The 21,597-nt window shown below is 40.7% G+C and overlaps 1 protein-coding gene and 1 long non-coding RNA gene across 3 annotated transcripts in view; one reads left to right on the top strand and one right to left on the bottom strand.

Annotated features, from left to right (window-relative positions):
- Positions 1–20,884, top strand: part of grk6 (G protein-coupled receptor kinase 6) — a 49,020-nt gene extending 28,136 nt beyond the window's left edge. The window contains exons 3-16 of the mRNA XM_034684398.1: positions 2,535–2,647; positions 8,733–8,810; positions 10,037–10,137; positions 12,004–12,096; positions 13,374–13,437; positions 14,088–14,228; positions 14,322–14,512; positions 14,591–14,628; positions 14,960–15,049; positions 15,140–15,348; positions 18,361–18,498; positions 19,468–19,605; positions 19,708–19,842; positions 20,157–20,884. Coding sequence (XP_034540289.1) covers positions 2,535–2,647; positions 8,733–8,810; positions 10,037–10,137; positions 12,004–12,096; positions 13,374–13,437; positions 14,088–14,228; positions 14,322–14,512; positions 14,591–14,628; positions 14,960–15,049; positions 15,140–15,348; positions 18,361–18,498; positions 19,468–19,605; positions 19,708–19,842; positions 20,157–20,207 — 1,580 coding nt within the window. The 3' untranslated portion in view covers positions 20,208–20,884. The remainder of the gene's footprint in view (positions 1–2,534; positions 2,648–8,732; positions 8,811–10,036; positions 10,138–12,003; positions 12,097–13,373; positions 13,438–14,087; positions 14,229–14,321; positions 14,513–14,590; positions 14,629–14,959; positions 15,050–15,139; positions 15,349–18,360; positions 18,499–19,467; positions 19,606–19,707; positions 19,843–20,156) is intronic.
- On the bottom strand, positions 8,342–10,074 carry LOC117813268. 2 transcript variants are annotated; one of them, XR_004631381.1, is made up of 3 exons: positions 9,999–10,074; positions 8,978–9,109; positions 8,342–8,895 (listed from the first exon to the last, which is right to left on the bottom strand). It is a non-coding gene; the product is annotated as an uncharacterized LOC117813268 (long non-coding RNA). The 2 variants fall into 2 exon arrangements; XR_004631382.1 differs by having other exon boundaries at positions 8,342–8,726.
- Positions 20,885–21,597: the final 713 nt, after the last annotated feature.

The raw sequence follows: 21,597 nt of genomic DNA, 5'->3' as shown, positions 1-21,597 counted from the left end.
CCATTTTCCTGCACACTTAGAAACAAAGACAGCAGACAAACACTGCTGTCCTGCACATACACATTTGTAGCATGATAAAAACTGTTAAAGTGAATTATAACTACTGGTTGCATCATGTGAAATGTAGGATGCTACCTTGACAAGGCCAGATAAGGATTCTCTACGTCCCTGTAACCTTAACCAGTGAAGACACAAACCAAGAGGAGGGGCCGATGAGATCAGATGAGATGAGGTGAGACCCAAACCAAGAACAGGGGCCAATGAGATGAGGTGAGACCCAAACCAAGGACAGAGTCAATGAGTTGATATGAGTCCCAAGCCGAGGACAGAGAGTGATGAGATGAAATGAGACCCAAACCAAGGACAGAGAGTGATGAGATGAGATGAGATGAGAACAAGACCAAGAACAGACGCCGATCAGATGAGATGAAACCCAAACCAAGAACAGGGGCCACTGAGAAGAGGTGAGACCCAAACCAAGAACAAAGAGTGATGAGATAAATGAGAACAAGACCAAGAACAGACGCCGATCAGATGAGATGAAACCAAAACCAAGAACAGGGGCCACTGAGAAGAGGTGAGACCCAAACCAAGAACAAAGAGTGATGAGATAGATGAGACCAAGATCAAGAACAGAGGCCGATGAGATGAGACCCAAACCAAGAACAGATGAGACCAGATTAGACCCAAACCAAGAACAGATGAGATGAGATTTGACTTCTTGTCATTGGCAGACTTGTGTCTTATCTGATTATTAGACCAGACAATTTTGCATTTCATGCATGGTGTGTTTGCAGCCTTGAAGAGGCAAACTGCTCAGCCAGAAACAGAGACGCAAACAAAGCAAGTTTTGAAATATTCAAAGCATCTTGTGGTAAATGCAAATGTACATGTCACCAACCATTTCTGAGGAAGAAAATGAACCAGACACATTTGTGCTGAAGAGTATGTGGAAGATATTTTTGTGTAAAAACACTGAATGGGTCAAAAACTGACCAAATCAATATGTTTTGGTATCCAAACGCTGTAGTGTCTTATCTAACAGTTCTTCTGCTGTGTCGAGCATTGTTTCGGTCTTTCCCTTTTAGAATGGTCATAAATTGTTGCCCTGACAATCCTTGACTAGTCTTTGTATATTCATATATGGTCACACAGGTGTACACGGTTTGATCCAACTCTTGGTTTCACAGACCTCTCTCCTCTGTTCCTTTGATGACTTTGACCTCCCTGCTCCTCCCTGTATCACATTTGTTTGTTTTTCCTGACTCACTTTGCATCCTCATGAGTCACTCATGCAAATCACATTTCCTTGGAGGATGTTTTTTGTCCTGAAGCACAACTGGACACATGAACTCAAACAACCATGGACAAAGAGATATCTGAAACCTCCCACACACAGGCAGCGAGTGTGCTTCATGTTTATTGACTCCAAGGCTATTTAGAGGCGTCCAACATATTCAAATGACATTTTCCTGCATGTATTAAAGATTTGAAGTGATTACTTTGTCATGATCTGACTCTGTTTCTAAATTTAGCCTTTGACTGGTCTATCTTCATATAGCTTTTTAGTGATAAATCAATCGTCTATGAAATTCAATTTCAATAAATACGATTGTCTTCTTTCTGTCAGCTCATGTGTATTTAATGTTCAATCATCAGATAGTTTGAAAAACAGAATAAACAAGTAAACAGTTGAGAAATCTTTCATCTGTATGATCTGACAGGTTAATGACTGCAGGTGGTCAGAAGGGGGAGCGCTAAATGTTTTGGCTTCACTTTTCAGCATCCATCACGTTGTCCATCAGTCTATGAATGACACCGATACAACAGTTCCTCAGATAACCTCTTCATTTCTAAAACATCCTCCAATTGTCACTAACTTTATTCCAGTGGTTGAAATTAACATGAGAATGAGTAATATGGAGATAAGAAAAATAACTCAGGGCAAACTGAAGATCATTTGATCAAGTTTAATGAAACACAACACTATTTCTCAAAGCAGTATTTAATTAAAAATGTTTCATGATTTGATGAATTATTTTAGCATTTTGTATTTGTTAAATTCAGTTTTTCTTTGGAGCATTTTGTAAAATACTAAAGTGTTTTATTAAAATTTTCAGTGCCTGATAAGATACATTTTATCGTTTTATTAAATATTTTGGCGTCAAGTAATTAGTCTTTTGTGTTTTGCAGAAAGCTTTCTTGTTTCATAAAATATGGATGTGTTTAATTAAATATTTTTGAATTTGTTGAAAGGCTTCCTTGTGGTCTTTATATATTTGTTTAGTTGACCTTTAGGGCCATCACATCATGCAGCTCAGTTTGTAGTCTTTTTGTTGTTTTTTCATATCATATCAAATCTCATATTTTGTCTAAATGTATGTACTCATAGACTTTAAAGGCCTGCGTGAGTTATTTGACAACCTTCCGATATTTTTTTTGTATTTCTATTTTTATTTATTTCCATTTTTTTGTTTAGTTAATCACAAAACAATTTGATATAATTGTGTCTTTGTGTGTGTTTGTGTGTCTAGAGAAGGACTACAGCAGCCTTTGTGAGCGGCAGCCCATTGGACGGTTACTCTTCAGACAATTCTGTGATACACGACCTGAACTGAGGCGCTGTGTCAAGTTTCTGGATGCTGTGGTAAGCACTGTGTGTGTGTGTGTGTGTGTGTGTGTGTGTGTGTGTGTGTGTGTGTGTGTGTGTGTGTGTGTGTGTGTGTGTGTGTGTGTGTGTGTGTGTGTGTGTGTGTGTGTGTGGTGTGTGTGTGTGTGTGTGTGTGTGTGTGTGTGTGTGTGTGTGTGTGAGGTCATTTGTTGGTTCCTGGAAAGAGAGAGTGTGTTGTGTCGGGAGTTAGGGAGTTATGTTCCCCTTTCTATGAACACTTGTGGAGAGACAAAAGGACTGAAGTGTTCGTGTGTGTGTTTGTGTGCGTGTGTGTGTGTGTGTGTGTGTGTGTGTGTGTGTGTGTGTGTGTGTGTGTGTGTGTGTGTGTGTGTGTGTGTGTGTTTCAGTGTGGGAAAGAGAGTTAGAGGCAGGGGTATCAAGGACTTGTGTTTTGTTTTTCCTGGAAAAGCTGCACAATTCCTGTTTGAGAAGGACAGAGGGGACACGTGTGTGGAGAGAAAAATGTGCCTTTCGTTTTTTCCTGCTTTTAAACGTCCTCCCCCGTGTGTTGTGGTAAAGAAGGGAGATAAGTTTAATTGGAAAAATAACATTTAAAAACTCTGTGACATGTACACAAAGTTGGGAAAAAAAATGCAAAAAAAATGTCCCAACTTTAAAAATGAATGAATATATAAAAAGAGGAGGAAAACAAGGATGTTTCAATGTGCAGGGATGAAAACTGTGGAACAGGGGAGGAGGAGCAAAGTAGTTGGAGGAGGCGAAGCATGAGGAGGAGGAAGAGGAGAGGCAGAAAGTGTATCAGGAGATGGAGGATGAGGAGATGGGTTAGGAGGAAGAGGAAGAATATGAGGTGAAAAAATGGAGGAGGAAGAGGAGGAGCAGGTGGAGGGTGACCAAGAAGTTAAGTAGAGAGGAAGAGTAGAGGGTGGAGCTTATTTTACATTTAATGAAACACAGTAATGTATGTCTGAGAGAAAACTACTTCAGTATGTCGCCTTTACACACACACACACACACACACACACACACACACACACACACACACACACACACACACACACACACACACACACACACACACACACACACACACACATCAGGATTAAACAAGCATGACAGAAACATTCCTCCAGTGAGCACAGTGACCAATGAGGTGAAGTGTGTGGTGTGTGGTGTGTAGTGTGTGTGTTTTGTGAGATTGATGCTCTCTAGTTGATTACACCGTGTTTGCTCGTCCACTCTTCACACACATTAACTTAGAGTATCACAACTAGTATTCAAAAGGCCCAGACAGGCTCCCGTGATGCGGTGCATACAGTGTGTGTATTGTAGATCTTCATTCTGTTCATTCAGCTACTTGGCTACATGTAGAAATCTCTGCTGGGATTCGAAAACAGAGACGTAACACGCTCAGGGATCTGTTTAAATCTAATTAGACTTATAAAATGTTCCTGCATCAACATGAACCTCTGCACAAACATGCCTCGTGTGTGTGGACGGTCATATGATGCGTTACATGTGTTGGCACAGGTTAAGGTCATTTGAAAATAACCATACCATGAATAATTAAGATCTGTGCATTCCTGTTTTCATCTGGACCAAAGATAAACTGATGAAACAACTGGATGAGTGACTGGAATACAATGAGAGCCTTGTTTCTGCAGCGTAGTATGGATAGTGGTTAAAGCTGCTGTTGGTAGTCGTGATATAAACATCAGTTCTGAGAGAGATTTGAAAGGTCAACACAACCCCTCTCTGCTGTCATAACCCCGCCCACAAAAGATTGTTGTGCGCGTTCTATGCAAGCGTCAACCTCCGGTCTCAAACGATGAAGCCAATGCGGAAGTGTTATAAACTGCAATACATTGAGAATCCGCTTGAGGCTGGCTGCAGAAACACCGGAAACCAAATAGACATGAATGGGAAAAAGACGATCTTTGCAGCATTAATAAACATGTTTACAGCCTGGTTCAAAAAACAGCTTGGCTCTACGAAGCTAATCTCTCTAGCCGCACACACTGTACAGGGGGTGAATTTTTTTCTAATGCAAAGGTTCAGAAGATATTAAGATTACGAGTTTTGCCCAAATAAGGACATGACTGACTGGACTCCCGGTCAGGAACACATAGCTGTTGGCTAGGAGGCTCAAACTCTGCCCTCTGCCTGGTTGAGTTCTGCATTTCCAATATGGCCGCCGTCGATTGGCTTCAAATCAGCTCTCAGGAACAGATGGGTTACATCACCGATACTACATCCATATTTTATACAGTATATGGTTCTATGAGGAAATAGTGGCTTCCCAGCCAATCAGGGTGACGTAGTGGGGCAGCCACTCGACCAATCAGGACAGAGGGTGTGGGAGTAGCTCTGATTGGTCCGTGATAACAGGAACGAGGGGAATAATAACATTGCTTGGTACAAAGGCATTGGAAAACAGAGATTTCGCCTTAATCTCAAATTACTTCACTTACAGATGAGTACCGATGAGTATTATGACCTTTTCTCCAAACTCCATTCCTACCAACAGCAGCTTTAAGATTAAACTTCAAATTAAAATATTTGATTATTAGAATGTAAGCAGCTGCGGTGAGGTTAGTTCAAGTTCATTAAAAGTTCTGCTGCTTTCCTTCTTCTTCTCTGCTGTCGAACGTGTTGAGTGGGCAAAGAGGTCAGTGAAGGCATCATCCATCCCTCTGTCCGTCTGTCTGTAAACACAGCACGGCTCCACTCTGACTGTCCAGCTTTACAGCTTTCACTCATCCGGCAGATACGACTCTCATACGAGGCAATTATCTTCATCGCCCCTCAGCTGCTTCCCGTCCCCTCCCTGAGAACTCGACGAGAGAGCGAGATGCACGGGCAAAATGAGATTTGACCCGCCCTCCGCTGTCACTTAGCGTTAGTTTACGCTGTGAGAGGGAGAGAGGAAGCACTCTTGAGTTTTCCAGTCGGCTCGGTTTACTGTGGAGTCACTCAGAGGAGGTTTGATGTGAGGAGGAGAAGAAGCATCAGTCTGTGTTCTGCAGGGTGTGGGACAGGACTCAGTTAGAATTACAGCCTAGCAATTATTCATAAGATTGTTGGTTGGTTATCAGCACAGCACTGTCATCAAAGTGCTGTTTATTCACATTATTTACAAAACTCAAGAACCTTAGTTCTTAAAAACTAAGAAATGCCTTTCAAGCCTTGTGTGGATCTTTTATGCGTTATCTCAAGTTTAGTTTTGCGTTTGCATGAACTTGGTGCACAAAGAATGGAGAATGAAAGCTGGAATTAAAATTGTGATGCTAACTTTATGTATCTTTCTGTGTATGTCCTTGCAGAAAAAGTTGTCATTACATTAGAATAAAATCCGGATGATGAAATACACAATAGGAATAAAATTAACCTTTTTTGTCACCCGCCTGTATTATATACTTCCTTCTGATTGGCTAAAACTCCTTTAATAATTAAGGTTATCAATTCTGAAAAGCAACAGTGACGCTCGGGACAACCAGATGAAACATGTCCTATCAAATCCATCTGCAGAAAGGAGCACATTTATGAAGTTGATAATTTCACCTCTGCCTGTTGACACTGTGGCAAAAAGGTCAAATTCTGATGGCATAGTTACATAACGTCGAGGATACTTTTAATAATACTTTCAATTCATTTGAAGAGCTGAAACTTTAAATTCAGAGTTAAAGGCTGAGCAGTGACCTGCAGAGAAAGGAAGAAGAGAGGATGTTAAAACACACAAGTAGCTGAATGAAACATACATTGACGGAATTGAAGAAAACAAGTTACAAGACTGGTTGAGTGAGAGGAAAATGCCACCAGAAAAGTTACAGGGAAGAGGATTTTATACAGGTTCTGCTGTTATTTTCTGCATCTGTTTAGACTTAATCATGAATGAAAATGTTCAGTTTAGGGCCCAGACTTTGCCTGATGGTTGGGTTGCGCGCCCATGTGGCTGTTGGCCCAGGTTGGAATCTAGCCTGCGGCCTCTTTCCTGCATGTCGGTCCCCCACTCTCTCATGTTTTCCTACACTATCCACTGTCCTCTCCTTTATAAATAAAAGTTTGAAAGCCCCAAAATACAACTTAAAGAATAATTATAATTATAATAATAATAATAATAAATATTGAAAAATGGTTCAGTTTAATGTTAAATCGACCCGCAGAATATCGTTACCAAGGAAAAGCTACTAACTGTTGAATTGGAGAGACTTCTTTTTTCCAATAAGTGATTTTAAATCAATAAAATCATCTTTAAATCAGCACTCAGTGTCAACTTGTTTATGTATGCAGTTGGTAGCATGGTAATAAGCAGGGTAATGTATAGTGTAAACGTGTCAAATTTCTCCTCTAGGGGGGCGCATACAATCAACGGCTGATGGAGCGCACCTGAGTGGCGCTCCAGGACTTTTTTTCTATGAGGGGGAAAAATAATATTGCAGTTTGCATAAACTTGTTGAATTTCAAAGACTTTTTGGAGCACTTCAAGATCCAATCAACACTAAAGTTTACATATATGTTGATAGGGTGGATCCACTATTTTCGAAAGGAGCCTCATATTGTGCATGTGCTTACCATACATGTGGGTGCGTCATAGGTGCGCTCCTTCACTACTAATTAGGGATGTAACGATCCCACTCTTTAGGTCCCGATACCAATATCGATACCTACCGATACCGGTACTAGCCAATCCAATCCTGGTATTGATTTAACAATCTCTATTCCTTAATGTGAGGATAGATTCATGTTTTGGCAACTTCAGGCTTTTCTGACTGCACCTGGGTTCCAAGTGCTAAACTAGAGGCTGGAATTTCAAGGATCCGGAACAATTAAATCCAATAACCTGTCAGTTTTTTCTCTTTGAATTCATTAATAGAAGGTTTCTTCCTTCTTTGCAGTAGGCTACAGCTGACGTAAACTTCTTCCTTTGGTTCCCATTATATTTTTCAGCGCCATCCATCGAAACACGCTGCACATGTTGCAAGTTTCCGGCGGAGTTGTTAGCAAAAGAAGCTTGACATGCACCTAAACTTCAGAGTCTCTGTAGTTATCCTCCATCATGCTTCACCAGGCAAAATGCACAGACCGGCCGGCACTGTTGAGACGCACATGGCTGTTGTAAACAAAGAAAAGCATAGAACTGAGATGAATAGATCTGCCATATGGATCGGAACTTTATATCGGCCCTTTGTCACCGATATGTGATCTAACTTTTTGAGTCCGATCTAGCCGATATCCGATACCAGGATCGGTGCATCCCTACTACTAACACCAGCACTACTATGTCGGGTGACTGGGTAGCCTGTGTGTTTGGTGTTTCCGCAGCAGGTTTCAGTCCTTAAAGAATATCATATTCAGCCCACTATGAGACATGCCGAAAAATACAACAGCTGTTTATGTAAAAAGATAGTTCATTAAATGTGATAATTTTCAGAATGTACTTGTACTTTTTTGCGCTAAAACAAAGAGAAAAAATTTGAGTTGTCCTTCTCTATAGGTTATTATGCTATGATTTTACTGGTTCGGCCCACTTCAGATCAATTCAGGCTGTATGTGGGCCCTGAACTGACATGAGTTTGACACGCCTGGTATAGTGAGTGGGTGGTTATGCAAAACATCCTCCTTCTCACCTGCTCACTATATATCATGCCTTACTCCTTTCACTGAAAATACTGATCAAATAATACCTCTATCCTTTGTTGTCTACAGTCTCAAAGTTTTTATTTCATCATGGCTTTAGCCTCGAGTTTGATGTGATGCAGAAAGCAAACATTCCCCAGGTTACTTTTTATCGTATGTGTTAGATGTGGTTGGTCATCAACACTGAAAAAGTAATAGAAACAGACAGGTTTACAGTGCTCATTTAAAAATGTAATATCAAAACAAATAGCAGTTCATGTGTGAGGAATGACGTATGGATGTTTTTGTCTCTCAGACCATGTATGTATATGTAAAGATGAAGTCCCGGGCACAGCGGTTGATTCTGACTCCTCTGATGTTTTGGGTAATCGAGGGACGATAAAGGCCGTCCTCTTGCAGCAGCTGAGAGCCCTCTCCGTGTTCCTCTCTAAGTCATTTTGTCTCCATGATCTTATTCCTGCAGGCGGAGTACGAGGTGACTCCAGACGAGAAGAGAAAGGAGTGTGGACAGGAGCTCATTGACAAATACTTCAACCCAAAGGTGAACTCTTAGACTTTATCTCCTTCATCACACAAACAGCCCAGCACTCCGCGCTGCATTTAACTTCTAGTGAGGCATCTGAAAACTTTGACCTTTACAGTTACAGTTTATAATACAGTTTAATAATTTAGTTAATAACTTGATGTAGCTACAAATCAATACATTACCTCATCACTCTGAATCACGTAAAAGTCGTCTTTACTGAAGAAAAGTTGTATAAAAAAGATCTGTATAGACACATCTTCACCACAGAGGCTGAGGGTGCTCATGGGAAATGCAGTCTCCATCCTGGCAAAACACTACAGACAAAATCAGCACAACATGAAAACTCCTCACAGTGACCATAACAGTGCATGAACTTAATTTTTATATGAACGGACCGTTTTACAACTCCCCCTCGAGCTGTGTCATGAGATTAATGTTCAGTGAATCATACTTTGTGTTATTCCAGATCTTTATTTTTGTCTAGGACTGTCTTATGAAAGCACAAGAAATAAAATAGAACATTGATTTTCTTGAAATACGCCACAATCAATTTGTTATTACAGGAAAAACATTACATCTCCCAAATTTTAGAAAATTATGCAATAAAACAAAAGTAAACAAAGTTTCAAATTCCAAAATAACAAAGCTCAATTTAATTTCTCAGAGCAGAATATGAAATATTATGAAATTACTTCTTCAGCATTCACTCCAGTCATTGATATCATTACCTTGATACAAACAGGGAGGGACGATTGACAGTAAACTATATGAACTCTTGTTTCATGGTATGTCAAAAGAGGGTTCAAACTTACAATACAGCTTTTTTAAGCGTCTGCAGATTGTTCCATTTGTGTATTTTAAAAAGTGTCTAAATCTCAAAATGTCGTGATCATTTTAAGGATTTTCTACGACCATAAAATCTTGGACGTAGTGCAGCGTGTTCTTGATGTTTTATTTTTCTTCAGAAGAGAACATGTTTGTAATAAAACGTGAGGAACACGCAGAGACGGGCTACAGTTTCCGCTCTGTTTCCCATGAATCTGTCTCTCTCCCTCTTTGCGCTTCAGTGCCTGACAGCTCTGTGCGTCTGTGAACATACATGTCTGAACACGCAGAAGTCTGCACAGCGTAAAACAATCATCACAGTCATTAACCCAGTTCATCCGGCTTTCCATCATCGGTTTACTGTCACAGTTGAGTCACCTTTGTTCACCTGAGCCTCATGTTTTGTTTCCTTTCAGTCGGAGGAGCATGTGCCGGAGGTGGAGGAGGCCATGTTGGCTCAGTGCACTGAGAGGCTGCAGCAAGAGGCCTGCAAGGAGCTCTTCAAGGACTGTACCAAGTGAGACCTCAAGGGGGATTTGTGCATGCTCATTAACGCAATGAAGATTAGTTTACGATCTTTTGAGGAGTCAAATGTATAAAGATAGATGTAAAATTTCAGGTTAAGATTTGTCCATTAAAGCTGCTGTTGGTAGTCACAGAGTAAACATCTGTTCAGAGAGAGGGACTTCAAATGTCAGCACTATCCCCCCCAAACCAGATTTCCTCTTAGCCCCCCAACACAGATGCAGTCATGCAGTCATGATAGCACTGGACTCATAACCAATCAAAGGATGTAGGAGGGGCCACTCCTTAACCAATCAGGACAGAGGATTGGAGATTAGCTATGACTGGTCCGTCATAACAGGAATGAGGGGAACAATAACATTGCTTGGTACAAAGGCATTGGAAAACGCAGAGATTTCACAACAGTCTCAGATTACTCCACTTACCGATGAGTACCGATGGGTATTATGACCTTTTCTCCAAACCAAGCAGAAAAAAAGCAACACTTACACCATTCCTACCAACAGCAGCTTTGAGGACTGAATTGTAGGAACAAGACTTCCCTTAAATAATACACCACTTCTTCTCTTCTTCATTGATCAACACAAGCTCTTATCCCAAAATGCTCTCCTCCAGCCCTCTCTCTCTGAGAGCTTTCTGTTTGATAAATGAATCTTGTGGTGTTACTAGAATAATTTATTGAAAAGCACATCAAAACAAGTGCCCTGCAGGAATCACTGACCTGAATGTGGACTGTCTCTGATGCGGGTTCAGGCAGAGTCTAAAGTCTTTCAAGTGAAGTCACAAGTCATCGTTACCTCACCGTCTGAGTCATTGGTGATAAGGTCAACCAAAATACATCTCTGTGTTACAGTTTCTGATCGGTTTGAAACTTTATAATGGAGATTTTAAAGGTGGCTGAACCAGAACTAGACTGCATCAGGGAGCGAGAGGTCGACAAATTCAGAGAGAAACTCAACATTTTAAAATACTCACAGTCTGAGTTCTGGTTGAAGCTTTTTTTTTTCTTTCCAAGAACTTTATTCAAAAATCTTAACATCATTAGGCAGAATAAAAAGTGAGTTGCAGTTTTCAGGCTGAGCAAAAATAAAACCAGTAAAAACACATTCTTTTTTATATTAGTTTATAAGAGTTTGACCAAGTTTGACCAAGTTTGACCTTTCCATACCCCACTAAGGTTGTCAAAGTATTTAATTATTCTATACTTCTTGATACCATATGCTTTGAAATGACACATTATCTGTTTCGACACTTGATAGTCTTGAAAAAGCACCAAAGCTTGTGAAAATAACAAACAAATCTAAAGTCGTATTTTCAAGCTGCCACAAACAATAGAAGAAGAGAGCGAGCGGTGGTTGATCGGCATAGAGACAAAGTAAAGAAACAGAGAGAGTGCTGGTAAAGAAAACAGAGTGTTGAAACTGAAAAATAAGTTGTTTTCTGTTGTTTTTCACAGCAGATAAACTCTAAAGAATTGATCTCACTCCACAATAATGTGCCAGACGGTGCAAGGCTTTGTGTGTGTCTCTGCTCTGTCCTCCATCACAGCCACTACAAACACCTCAAAAATGCTAATACAATAAATCTTTCACTAATAGCCCAGGCTTCTATTTCCTTCAGCCAGTGACATAAACAGAAACTTTTCAGGGATGCACTTTGTTTTTAGGTTTTATAGCTTTAAGCAAACATTTGGGAATCCCCAAACTCTGCTTCAAAGGGACTTTGGGGGCATTCGATCCCAAAACTTTTTGCACCTTTTTAAATGTTAAGACCTCAAAATATGTAAAAATAGGGACAAGATGTCCACTGTTTTGTCGTTTACATGATCTGCTTAAGCTGTTTGTTGTGTTTGTTCCAGATTGATCCACGACTTCCTGAGCGTGGCGCCGTTTGCAGACTACCTCGACAGCATGTACTACAACAGGTTCCTCCAGTGGAAGTGGCTGGAGAGGTAAAAATCCTCTCCATTTCATCTTTACTTCCTTATGCTGCTTTCTTCCTCTTAATCTCTGCACACACACACACACACACACACACACACACACACACACACACACACACACACACACACACACACACACACACACACACACACACACACACACGCACACACACACACACACACACACACACACACACACACAGAGTACAACACAAGGCATGGATCACTAATAATACAAAGAAGACATAATGTCAAATAATAACAAACAGAGGAGAGGCAGGGATGAAACAAGACCTGAAACACAAGGTACATCTAGGAAATAAAAAAAGGAAATCAAAGACAGAAGTGCTTCAGAAGACAGAAGCACACACTCACTCTCACACCCACACCCACACACACACACACACACACTCACTCTCACACCCACACACACACACTGCATTTAAGAGAGTCTACATTAGCCTTCGACTCCTCCGGAGTACCAGTCAGGACACGCTCACAGAGTTGCCTCACTCCTTCCTCTCTGAGTGTCCTCATCTCCTCTGGCTTAGGGGAGAACAACGCAATCCCTGGACGTCTGAGTGATATCAGTGTTGCATTCGTCACGAACCTAGCTTGAGATTGCAAAATGGAAAAGTTTCACACTTTTATAACTTTCAGAACAGGCCTTTGTTTTGCAGCCTGAAAAGTTGGACACCAGCGATTTGGACTTTATTCTGTGTTGTTAGAGAAATAAATCTCTCATCACAGAAAATGGTTGTTAGGAGATTTATCAGGTTTGTTTACAGACAGAGAAAGTTCTGGTGGGTCTGTGATTCATCAGAGGTCTGTGACAGTTCCCAGACTCAGCTTTAGAAACCTCAGAGCCGATGTAAACACTCTGTCTACCCCATCCGTTAAACTCACAGTCTTCATAAACCAGCTGACACACACGTTTCGTGACGTTAACACAAACGTAAATCTGCGAGGGGTAAAAAGTAAGATAAGCTTCTTCCTTGGTGAAAGCAGGGTCATCACCTGGGAGTCTTCTGTATGATAATGCTAGCATAAAAAGATAAAGATACAAACAAAGCGACAGATAAGAGGCCTCTTTTTTTAACCTCTGATTGCTCACCCGTCTCAGCTAACGGAAAAGTTTAACCTTGTTTTTCATTTGAATAAGACATAATGCAAAGTAATTTATAATGCTGTAAGAGACCACCTTATACAATTATCTATAAAAATTCCTTCCAAAGTTTCCCTCACACATTTTAATTTTTTTGACTGTTTCTTTTTGTGTCCAACAGACAACCAGTAACGAAAAACACATTCCGACAGTACAGAGTTTTGGGAAAAGGAGGCTTTGGAGAGGTAAGTACTTTATTTATTTTATAAACACGACAGACAATGTCACCATCAGAGAGGAAATCAGTTTATTGCACATGAAAAAAAACAATAGAATACAATTTAAAAATAAATAAAAAAGATGGAGCTGACATTTTACGCGGCCACATTCAGTCTCTTTGTAGAATTTGCAGAGCTTAGCAAAATATTCAGACCATTTAAGTAAAGGGTTATATTCAGTGGAGAAAATAAGCATTTGATACACTGCCGATTTTGCAAGTTTTCCCCCAAAACTTCTGTACTTCTGTAAAAAGAACTTAATGTTTAAAAAAGCAGCAAACCTCTCAAAGAAGGTAACGTACGAGTGACAAGAAGGAAGAAGAGAAGTTTTGAGTTTATAGAAATAAAGGAAGAACAGCCGATGAGCTGTTACTCAAATGTGACAGGTGTTTCTAATAAAGCAACACAATCTTTCCCTTTATCTGAAACTAAAATACCATCATTTTAAACATACTGTATGTTAACCTCTTAATAAACACAATATCTGAACATTATCATCTAAACAAAAACTCTGAAATTAGTTGCACTATCACTAGCACATCTGGCAGCTTGATTGGAGCCAATAAGTTCACCTCCATTACTACAGAGTTTATATTCTTCTTCTGTTTTCCCTGCAGGTGTGTGCGTGTCAGGTTCGAGCCACTGGGAAGATGTACGCCTGTAAGAAACTGGAGAAGAAGAGGATAAAGAAGAGGAAAGGAGAGTCCATGGCGCTCAATGAGAAACAGATCCTGGAGAAAGTCAACAGCAGATTTGTGGTAAGCATAAACTAGTTGTATATTTATTTATGTTTACCTGTTTTTATGGAGAACTCGACTGAAAAACAAACACCTGACTTTGCGTGTCTGCAGGTGAGTTTAGCGTATGCCTATGAGACGAAGGACGCCCTCTGCCTCGTGTTGACGCTGATGAACGGAGGAGACCTGAAGTTTCACATCTATCACATGGGCGACGCGGGTTTCGAGGAGACGAGAGCTGTGTTTTACTCTGCAGAGATCTGCTGCGGGCTGGAGGACCTGCACCGAGAACGCATCGTCTACAGGTCAGCGGCCTCACACAAACATAGTCTCTTCTTTTCCTTCTTTTTCTTCTCTCTTTAACCTCTCTTTCTGTCTCACAGGGACCTTAAACCTGAGAACATCCTCCTGGACGACCATGGTGAGCAAGACTTTTAGGAGAGAATTCATAATCTGTGTTTGATGATAATGTTCTGCCCTCAGCCACCAGAGGGCGCTCTTACTCCAGTCTTTTTATTGTTGGAAACCAAAGTCCTGCAGAGAAACCTTACCTCTGCAGAAGAAATCCCCCACAAAACTAAAACCTTATTACATTTCACTAACTTCCAGAATTCAGAAAGGTGTAAGAATGTACTCAATACTTCTGTCTATCTAAATAAGATGCAATTAGAGCCCTTTAGACCAAAAAGACCAACGTCTTTTTCCCCCATCTTTAGAGATTTGTTGGCATGTTTGTGTGTTTCTTTTTTCAGGTCACATCAGGATATCAGACCTGGGTTTGGCGGTTCATGTTCCAGAAGAACAGACCATCAAGGGCCGGGTGGGAACAGTGGGATACATGGGTAAGTGAAAAACAGAAGTACACCTCTAAATAAATACGGATCAGTCTGACTTTGTGGAGTCAAGGTTTGAGATTGTGTCGTCTCCTGCAGCTCCGGAGGTGGTGAAGAACGAGCGGTACACGTTCAGCCCGGACTGGTGGGCTCTGGGCTGCCTGCTGTACGAGATGATCGAGGGTCAGTCTCCCTTCCAGCAGAGGAAGAAGAAGATCAAGAGGGAAGACGTGGAGCACCTGGTGAAGGAGGTGGCGGAGGAATATTCCAGCAAATTCTCAGAGGATGCAAAGTCTGTCTGTAAAATGGTGGGTGGACGATCGAGCCGTTAAATCTGTTCTCTCATTTTCTCGTGTTTGAGAATATTTTAAAGATAACTCAACACGCTTCAGACTTCAAGAGAAAAGACACTTTGGGTGAATACTTGAAATACTTACAGAATAGTTCTTTACAGGACTTTTGACGGTGTGGTGTGGCTACCTTTACGAAGAAATATGAACTAAATATTATTTCTATAATGGAAGACAGTTGAAAAAACAGCAGTTAAAGGTGACATATCACGCTTTTTTCATCAATATATATTGGTCTAAGAGGTCCCCAAAACATGTCTTTAAAGTTTGTGCTCAAAAAAACACTTTGAAATCAGATTTTGGCATGCCTGAAAAGCCCTCTTCTTCAGTCCTCCTCAGAACACTCTGTTTTCTCTCTGACCACGCCCCCTCAGGAAGTGGATGTGCCTCGGCTGTCCAGCACGTTGATCTAATGTTTACATGTTGGCTGAATATACACGGCTGCTCAGAGATCACGTTACTTCAACCCTCTGAATCCTGACGGAGAGGCGCCTGTAGCAGGACCTTTCTGAAGGATTGGTCACAGATTTAGTGTTTCTTGTTGTTTTATTTATCAGTATGTCGACGTGTGTCTTGGTACACAGCTACAAACATGTAGCTATGTGGCTATGCTAACTAGCGCTAGCACTTATCCATGATAAATAAAAATCATCCACTAGATCTTCAAATCTGCAGGCCTGGGGAGTAAAACCGACCTCTGCCAGAAAGGCAGCAGGACCTTTCTGAAGGATTGGTCATAGATTTAGTGTTTCTTGTTGTTTTATTTGTCAGTATGTAGACGTGTGTCTTGGTACACAGCTACAGCTACAGCTATGAACATGTAGCTATGTGGCTATGCTAATTAACGCTAGCACTTAACCATGACAAATAAAAATCATCCACTAGATCTTCAAATCTGCAGACGTGGGGAGTAAAACCGACCTCTGCCAGAAAGGCAGCAGGACCTTTCTGAAGGATTGGTCACAGATTCTGTGTTTCTTGTTGTTTTATTTGTCAGTATGTAGACGTGTGTCTTGGTACACAGCTACAGCTACGACATGTAGCTATGTAGCTATGCTAACTAGCGCTAGCATTTATCCATGATAAATAAAAATCATCCACTAGATCTTCAAATCTGCAGACGTGGGGAGTAAAACTGACCTTTGTGTTTATTAAGACAGCCTGCAACTAGCATGCCTCCCTCCTAAGCTCCTTGTTACCACACATTTGTGCAGGTAATGAAAAACGGAGGGGGGGTTCAGTATTATTTTATACAGTCTATGGGCTGAACAAGCTCCGAGCTCTGACTCCGTGACAGACCGGATATTGTTGTTACGTAACAAAAACACGGAAGTCTGAAACGGCTCGTTTCACACACATTTACAGAAAGGTGGAGAAATCAAAACAGGGGCAGAATGGATTTCTTTCATTCTCGGGGGGTTTGTAGACATGCCAGGGACACATATTTCAGGTAGAGAACCATTAAAAAGTCAATTTTGCATGATATGTCACCTTTAAATACAATGTGATAAGTAAAGCTACTAAAATGATATTATCATGGCTGAAATGCGCAGCAACAAATCCCTGTTTGGATTATGTTTGCAGTTATTTGCAAATGCTGCACAGTTTGTACTTTATTCCTTGTTTGTGAGCGAGTTACTCAGCGGCATTCTGTTTTGTGCTCTTGACGTGACGCTTGGACATTCTGCAAAACCCAACTAATCCAGACATTTTTTTTTCAGGTTGACTTCAGAGTTGCACAAAAAGCTCACAGGGAGAAATGCAGTCACTGATACTAAACATTGCACATTAAGTTCTGCAGCTCTATGCAGTTTGCTCTTATTTTGCATCTAATTATGGGGATGAACTGTGTGCAAATCCATCCATACAAAGATTACGACCTAATATAAAGAGGCGACTCTTATTATCAGTGTATTGTGAAGTCCATTCATGACAGTTATGGCACAAATTGCACCGTTAACAAAGCTACCCCACAGTGCACATTCTGCGACTCCAGATTGTCTCTAAATGTATAGAAAAGCGTGCCAGCATTAACGGGTTGAGCCACTGCCAGACTGTTTTCACTACTGATTATAATATGATAGTAATGTCCACAGACACCTAGGGGTTGAATTGTTGTCATGATAGCTGCAGAGTATATGCATTATAAATACTGAGGTGCACCAACACTCAGAAGCCAGTGAAGTTTTCTCTCTCTATTACGCATGGGTGTTAGCGTCAATGTTTGCAAATGAGACATTTTTTGCTGTGAGCCTGATTTACATATATATGAAACAATCTAGTCACAAATGGATTCTTAATTACTCATTTAAATACAAACAAACACACATTGACGCTATGTGTTCTCCAGCATAGTCAGTGGTGGTTGAATTAGAGGAGGTCTTATTTGCAAAGGCTTAGCTGAACCCCTTTGTGAATCAGGTCCTGAGAGTGGACATGTTTCTACAGCGCCAGGCACGGAGGGAAAATTAGAGAAAGAAGATTGTTTTTGTATTTTGTTTCCTGGAGAATAAACTCAAAAATGAGTCATAAACAAAGTGAGCAAAAAGTCAAAGTTTCAGATTGAATTCTGTGCATAAGGATATACAATTTGAGGACAATGTCTCTTTGCATCCTGATACTGTGAAAAAGGAGAACATGTCAGAGTTTTTATTACCAAACATTTAAATAGTTTAGAAACATTCCTCTGATGCCCGTCCTTCTCACACATTCATCTGACTTCAAAATCATCAAGCAGACTTCGTCCAGCTCAACTGTTGTGAAAATGTGATGTCTTGATGCCAGATGCATTCAACCTCACCTTGTTTTTTCATCTTAGTTGATAACTTTAATTCACTGTGCAATTTTTTGAAACTGACCTACCTTCAAAGTCACAGATCTATCACCAAACCCAAAGCCCCTGAACACGGTGTGTGTGTTTTTTCTACCTGTAGTCACTTCTTGTTGTTTCTAACTTTTCTAATCCTTCAGCTGCTGGCCAAAGACCCTTCAGAGCGTCTGGGCTGTCAGGGTGAAGGAGCCTCAGAGGTCAAAGCTCATCCAATCTTCAGATGCATCAACTTCAAACGGCTGGAGGCCGGCATGCTGCAGGCGCCGTTCATTCCTGATGTGAGTTCACGACATCTAATCTATGACATTTATTCAGATTCACAAAGCGGCGTCAGGGTTTGTGCAACATAAACTTATTTCCAGGATGTGGAAAATAATACAAACACAAAGCAGATTATTGATCACACTTAATTTAGAGTTTTTCACTAGCACATCATAGATTTAACTTTTAACATCATTTACAGTGCCGACATTGGCTAGGTGGGCCTCAAGGTAATGGCCTGAACCATCTCTATGAGGAGAAATGTGCTGCAAACATTCAAGTGGTGCAAATTCAAAACACATGGAGAAACCCAAAATGGAAACGTGCAGCAAATGAAAGGACAAGCTGCAAAAAGCAGAGTCACCTCCGCTCAGTGTATAGTCTTCTTCTTAGTTTTGTCAATAACAGAGCTGTTTGCAGGTCTGGAGCATTTCAGTTGTTAAGTCTGGCTTTGCATAGTTTTTATTGTTGTTTGTGTATTTGTTGTTCGTTTGCTGATAATGCCGTTGTTTTGGTTTTGCAGCATGTTTTTATCATTTGCAGGGTGTTTCCATCTTTGCATTTGTTTCAACTTTTTGTACATGTTTTGGAGCTTGCATTGTTTGAGCATTTGCAGCAGCATTTCTCCAGATTTCGGTCTGCCATCATACAAAGGCCATCACTTTAGGACGATAGGGTGAAGAAGAATGAGAGTAATGATGGTTGGCAAACTTAGCTATCATGGAACACAAACTTGAGCTTGGTTAGCAAGTTCCCTGCAAAGAACAGACTAAATGTCATGACTGAAAAGGTGAACAGTTGTCTCTTCAGATTATGAATTGAGAAGTAGGACCTTCAGAAAAAGCATTAGTGTTATTCTACAAGTGCCGTCTCTCCCTGCTGGACATGAAAAAAGAATATTTCCTTTTTGACTCAGTGACAACATCCTCTTCCTACATTCAGTCTTTTCTGTTAATGTAGAATCTGTGTGTTTTTGTGTGTTTCAGCCACAGGCAATCTACTGTAAAGACGTGTTGGACATCGAGCAGTTCTCCACAGTGAAAGGAGTGGAGCTGGAGCCAAAAGACGATTCCTTCTACAGCAAAGTGTCCACCGGCAGCGTCTCCATCCCATGGCAGGATGAGGTGACACCAACACACAAATCTCCTTTCTGTATATTTGTAGAATGATGTGTTCCTCGTGTTGCATGTAGTTAAAATATTGAGAGTGTTTTTTTTCTCCTGCAGATGATCGAGACGGAGTGTTTCGTAGAGCTGAATGTTTTCCAGCAGGATGGGACGGTTCCTCCTGACCTGGACTGGAGAGGACAGCCGTCTCCTCCACCCAAACAGGGACTCCTGCAGCGGCTTTTTGGCAGACAGGTCAGTGAACGCACCACATGAAACCTGGATGCACACCAGCTAGATATAAGCTCTGGTCAACAGAAGTCTCAGGATGGCAGTGCAGTGCCTCCCGTTGTCCTTAGAGGTGGATTATCCAGGAGGATGCTGTTTGTGATGACCTCAGTTTTCTTGGCGTTTTACCTGAGGCCGCATCGGTGTTATGACGAGATCAGGAGGTCATAATGTCCAGCTGATAGATATATTTATATTAAACTTATATATATTCTGGATAACATTTTTACATGTGTTACTGTACACTCTGGTTACTGTATGCTCTCTGTCTCCCTCTGCAGGACTGCTGTGGTAACTGCAGCGACAGTGACGAGGAGCCAACCAGGCTGTGACAAATACACATACCCACACAGACACACGGACACACCAAACCCACACAGACACACGGACACACGGACACACCAAACACACACACGCACGCACACACACACACACACACACACACACACACACACACACACACACACACACACACACACACACACACACACACACACACACACACAGGATCTTATTTGTTTACAACTTTTGCACATTTGTATTTTTAAGATAGTCCTATCTCTAAATGTCAGAATGTATATTTTCAGCATAGCCATAATAATGTTAATGTTATTTAAAAAAGTGTGAAATATAAAAATGAGGAGACTTGGAGCTCAAAGAAGACAAACTGCTTCTTTTATTTTTTATTTCTTCATCCAGGGAAGTTTTTATTTTTCTGTCACATTCCTGCTCTCACACTCGTCCGTGTTTCTGACGCAGAGCCGCTGCAGCTCCTCGGGAACAATCATTGCCTGCTGTAGAAGTGCCTTGCTGGAGGGCACCCTGACAGTGGTTACTAAAGGGAGGACTGAGCATTCCTCTTGTCTCTTTACTTTGTCCAGGGAATCAAACCAGTGACTTTCAGCTCATGAAATGTGACCACTTTTCCTCCTCCGCCCTCCATCCTGCTGTGACAAACCTCAGCTTGTTTTTCTTCTATTTAAGTCTTTTAATAAAAGTTTGATTTGTATTTTTGCCTGGATTTTATGGCTTTGGAATTAAGTTGTCTCTTCCTCGATTTTTAGTTTGGATGTCTGGAGACAATCAGCTCTCTGTGTCCATGCAGCTCCATTTACCCTAAATCTAAGATTTAAAGAATAATAATTTATCCTGGGATACAATTTTATGTATTCCTTCATGATGTGAGTTAGGATCTCTTCAGGGTGAGCAGGACCCTGATGCAAAGTGGAGGAGTCTCGTCTTGACCTGAAGGGATTCCAATTTGCATAGCCACCCATTCACTTCACATTATCCTGCTTATTACTGGCTAAAGACATAAACAGGTTGAAACTAAATATTGATTTAAAGATTATTTATTGTTTTAAAGATTATTTATTCATACAGCTAAAAGAGAATAATCATTCTGATTCCACAGACGGTAACACTCCCAGGGAAATTAATTCTTACCAGCCTCCTTGTTGGACGAATTGACATCAAGCTGAACATTTCAGTTCCCGTTCAAGCTAAAATATTAGCCTTAGTATTGTTTTTTTTTTACAATTCACATTAATTAAATCCATCAATCAAGCTTTATTTATATAGCACCTTTCATACACATCATATGCAATTCAAAGTGCTTTACAGCAATTGAAAACAAGAAAAAAGCAGAAATAAAATAATGGCAAAAGATACCATATATTAAAAAACAAAAATGGATTTTGAAGTAGAGACTAATTCACAACA

The sequence above is a fragment of the Notolabrus celidotus genome, chromosome 5 (assembly GCF_009762535.1).
Source record: "Notolabrus celidotus isolate fNotCel1 chromosome 5, fNotCel1.pri, whole genome shotgun sequence".
Taxonomy (NCBI): domain Eukaryota; kingdom Metazoa; phylum Chordata; class Actinopteri; order Labriformes; family Labridae; genus Notolabrus; species Notolabrus celidotus.
Note: the sequence above shows the minus strand (reverse complement) of the source record. Positions and strands in the feature narration are given on the sequence as shown.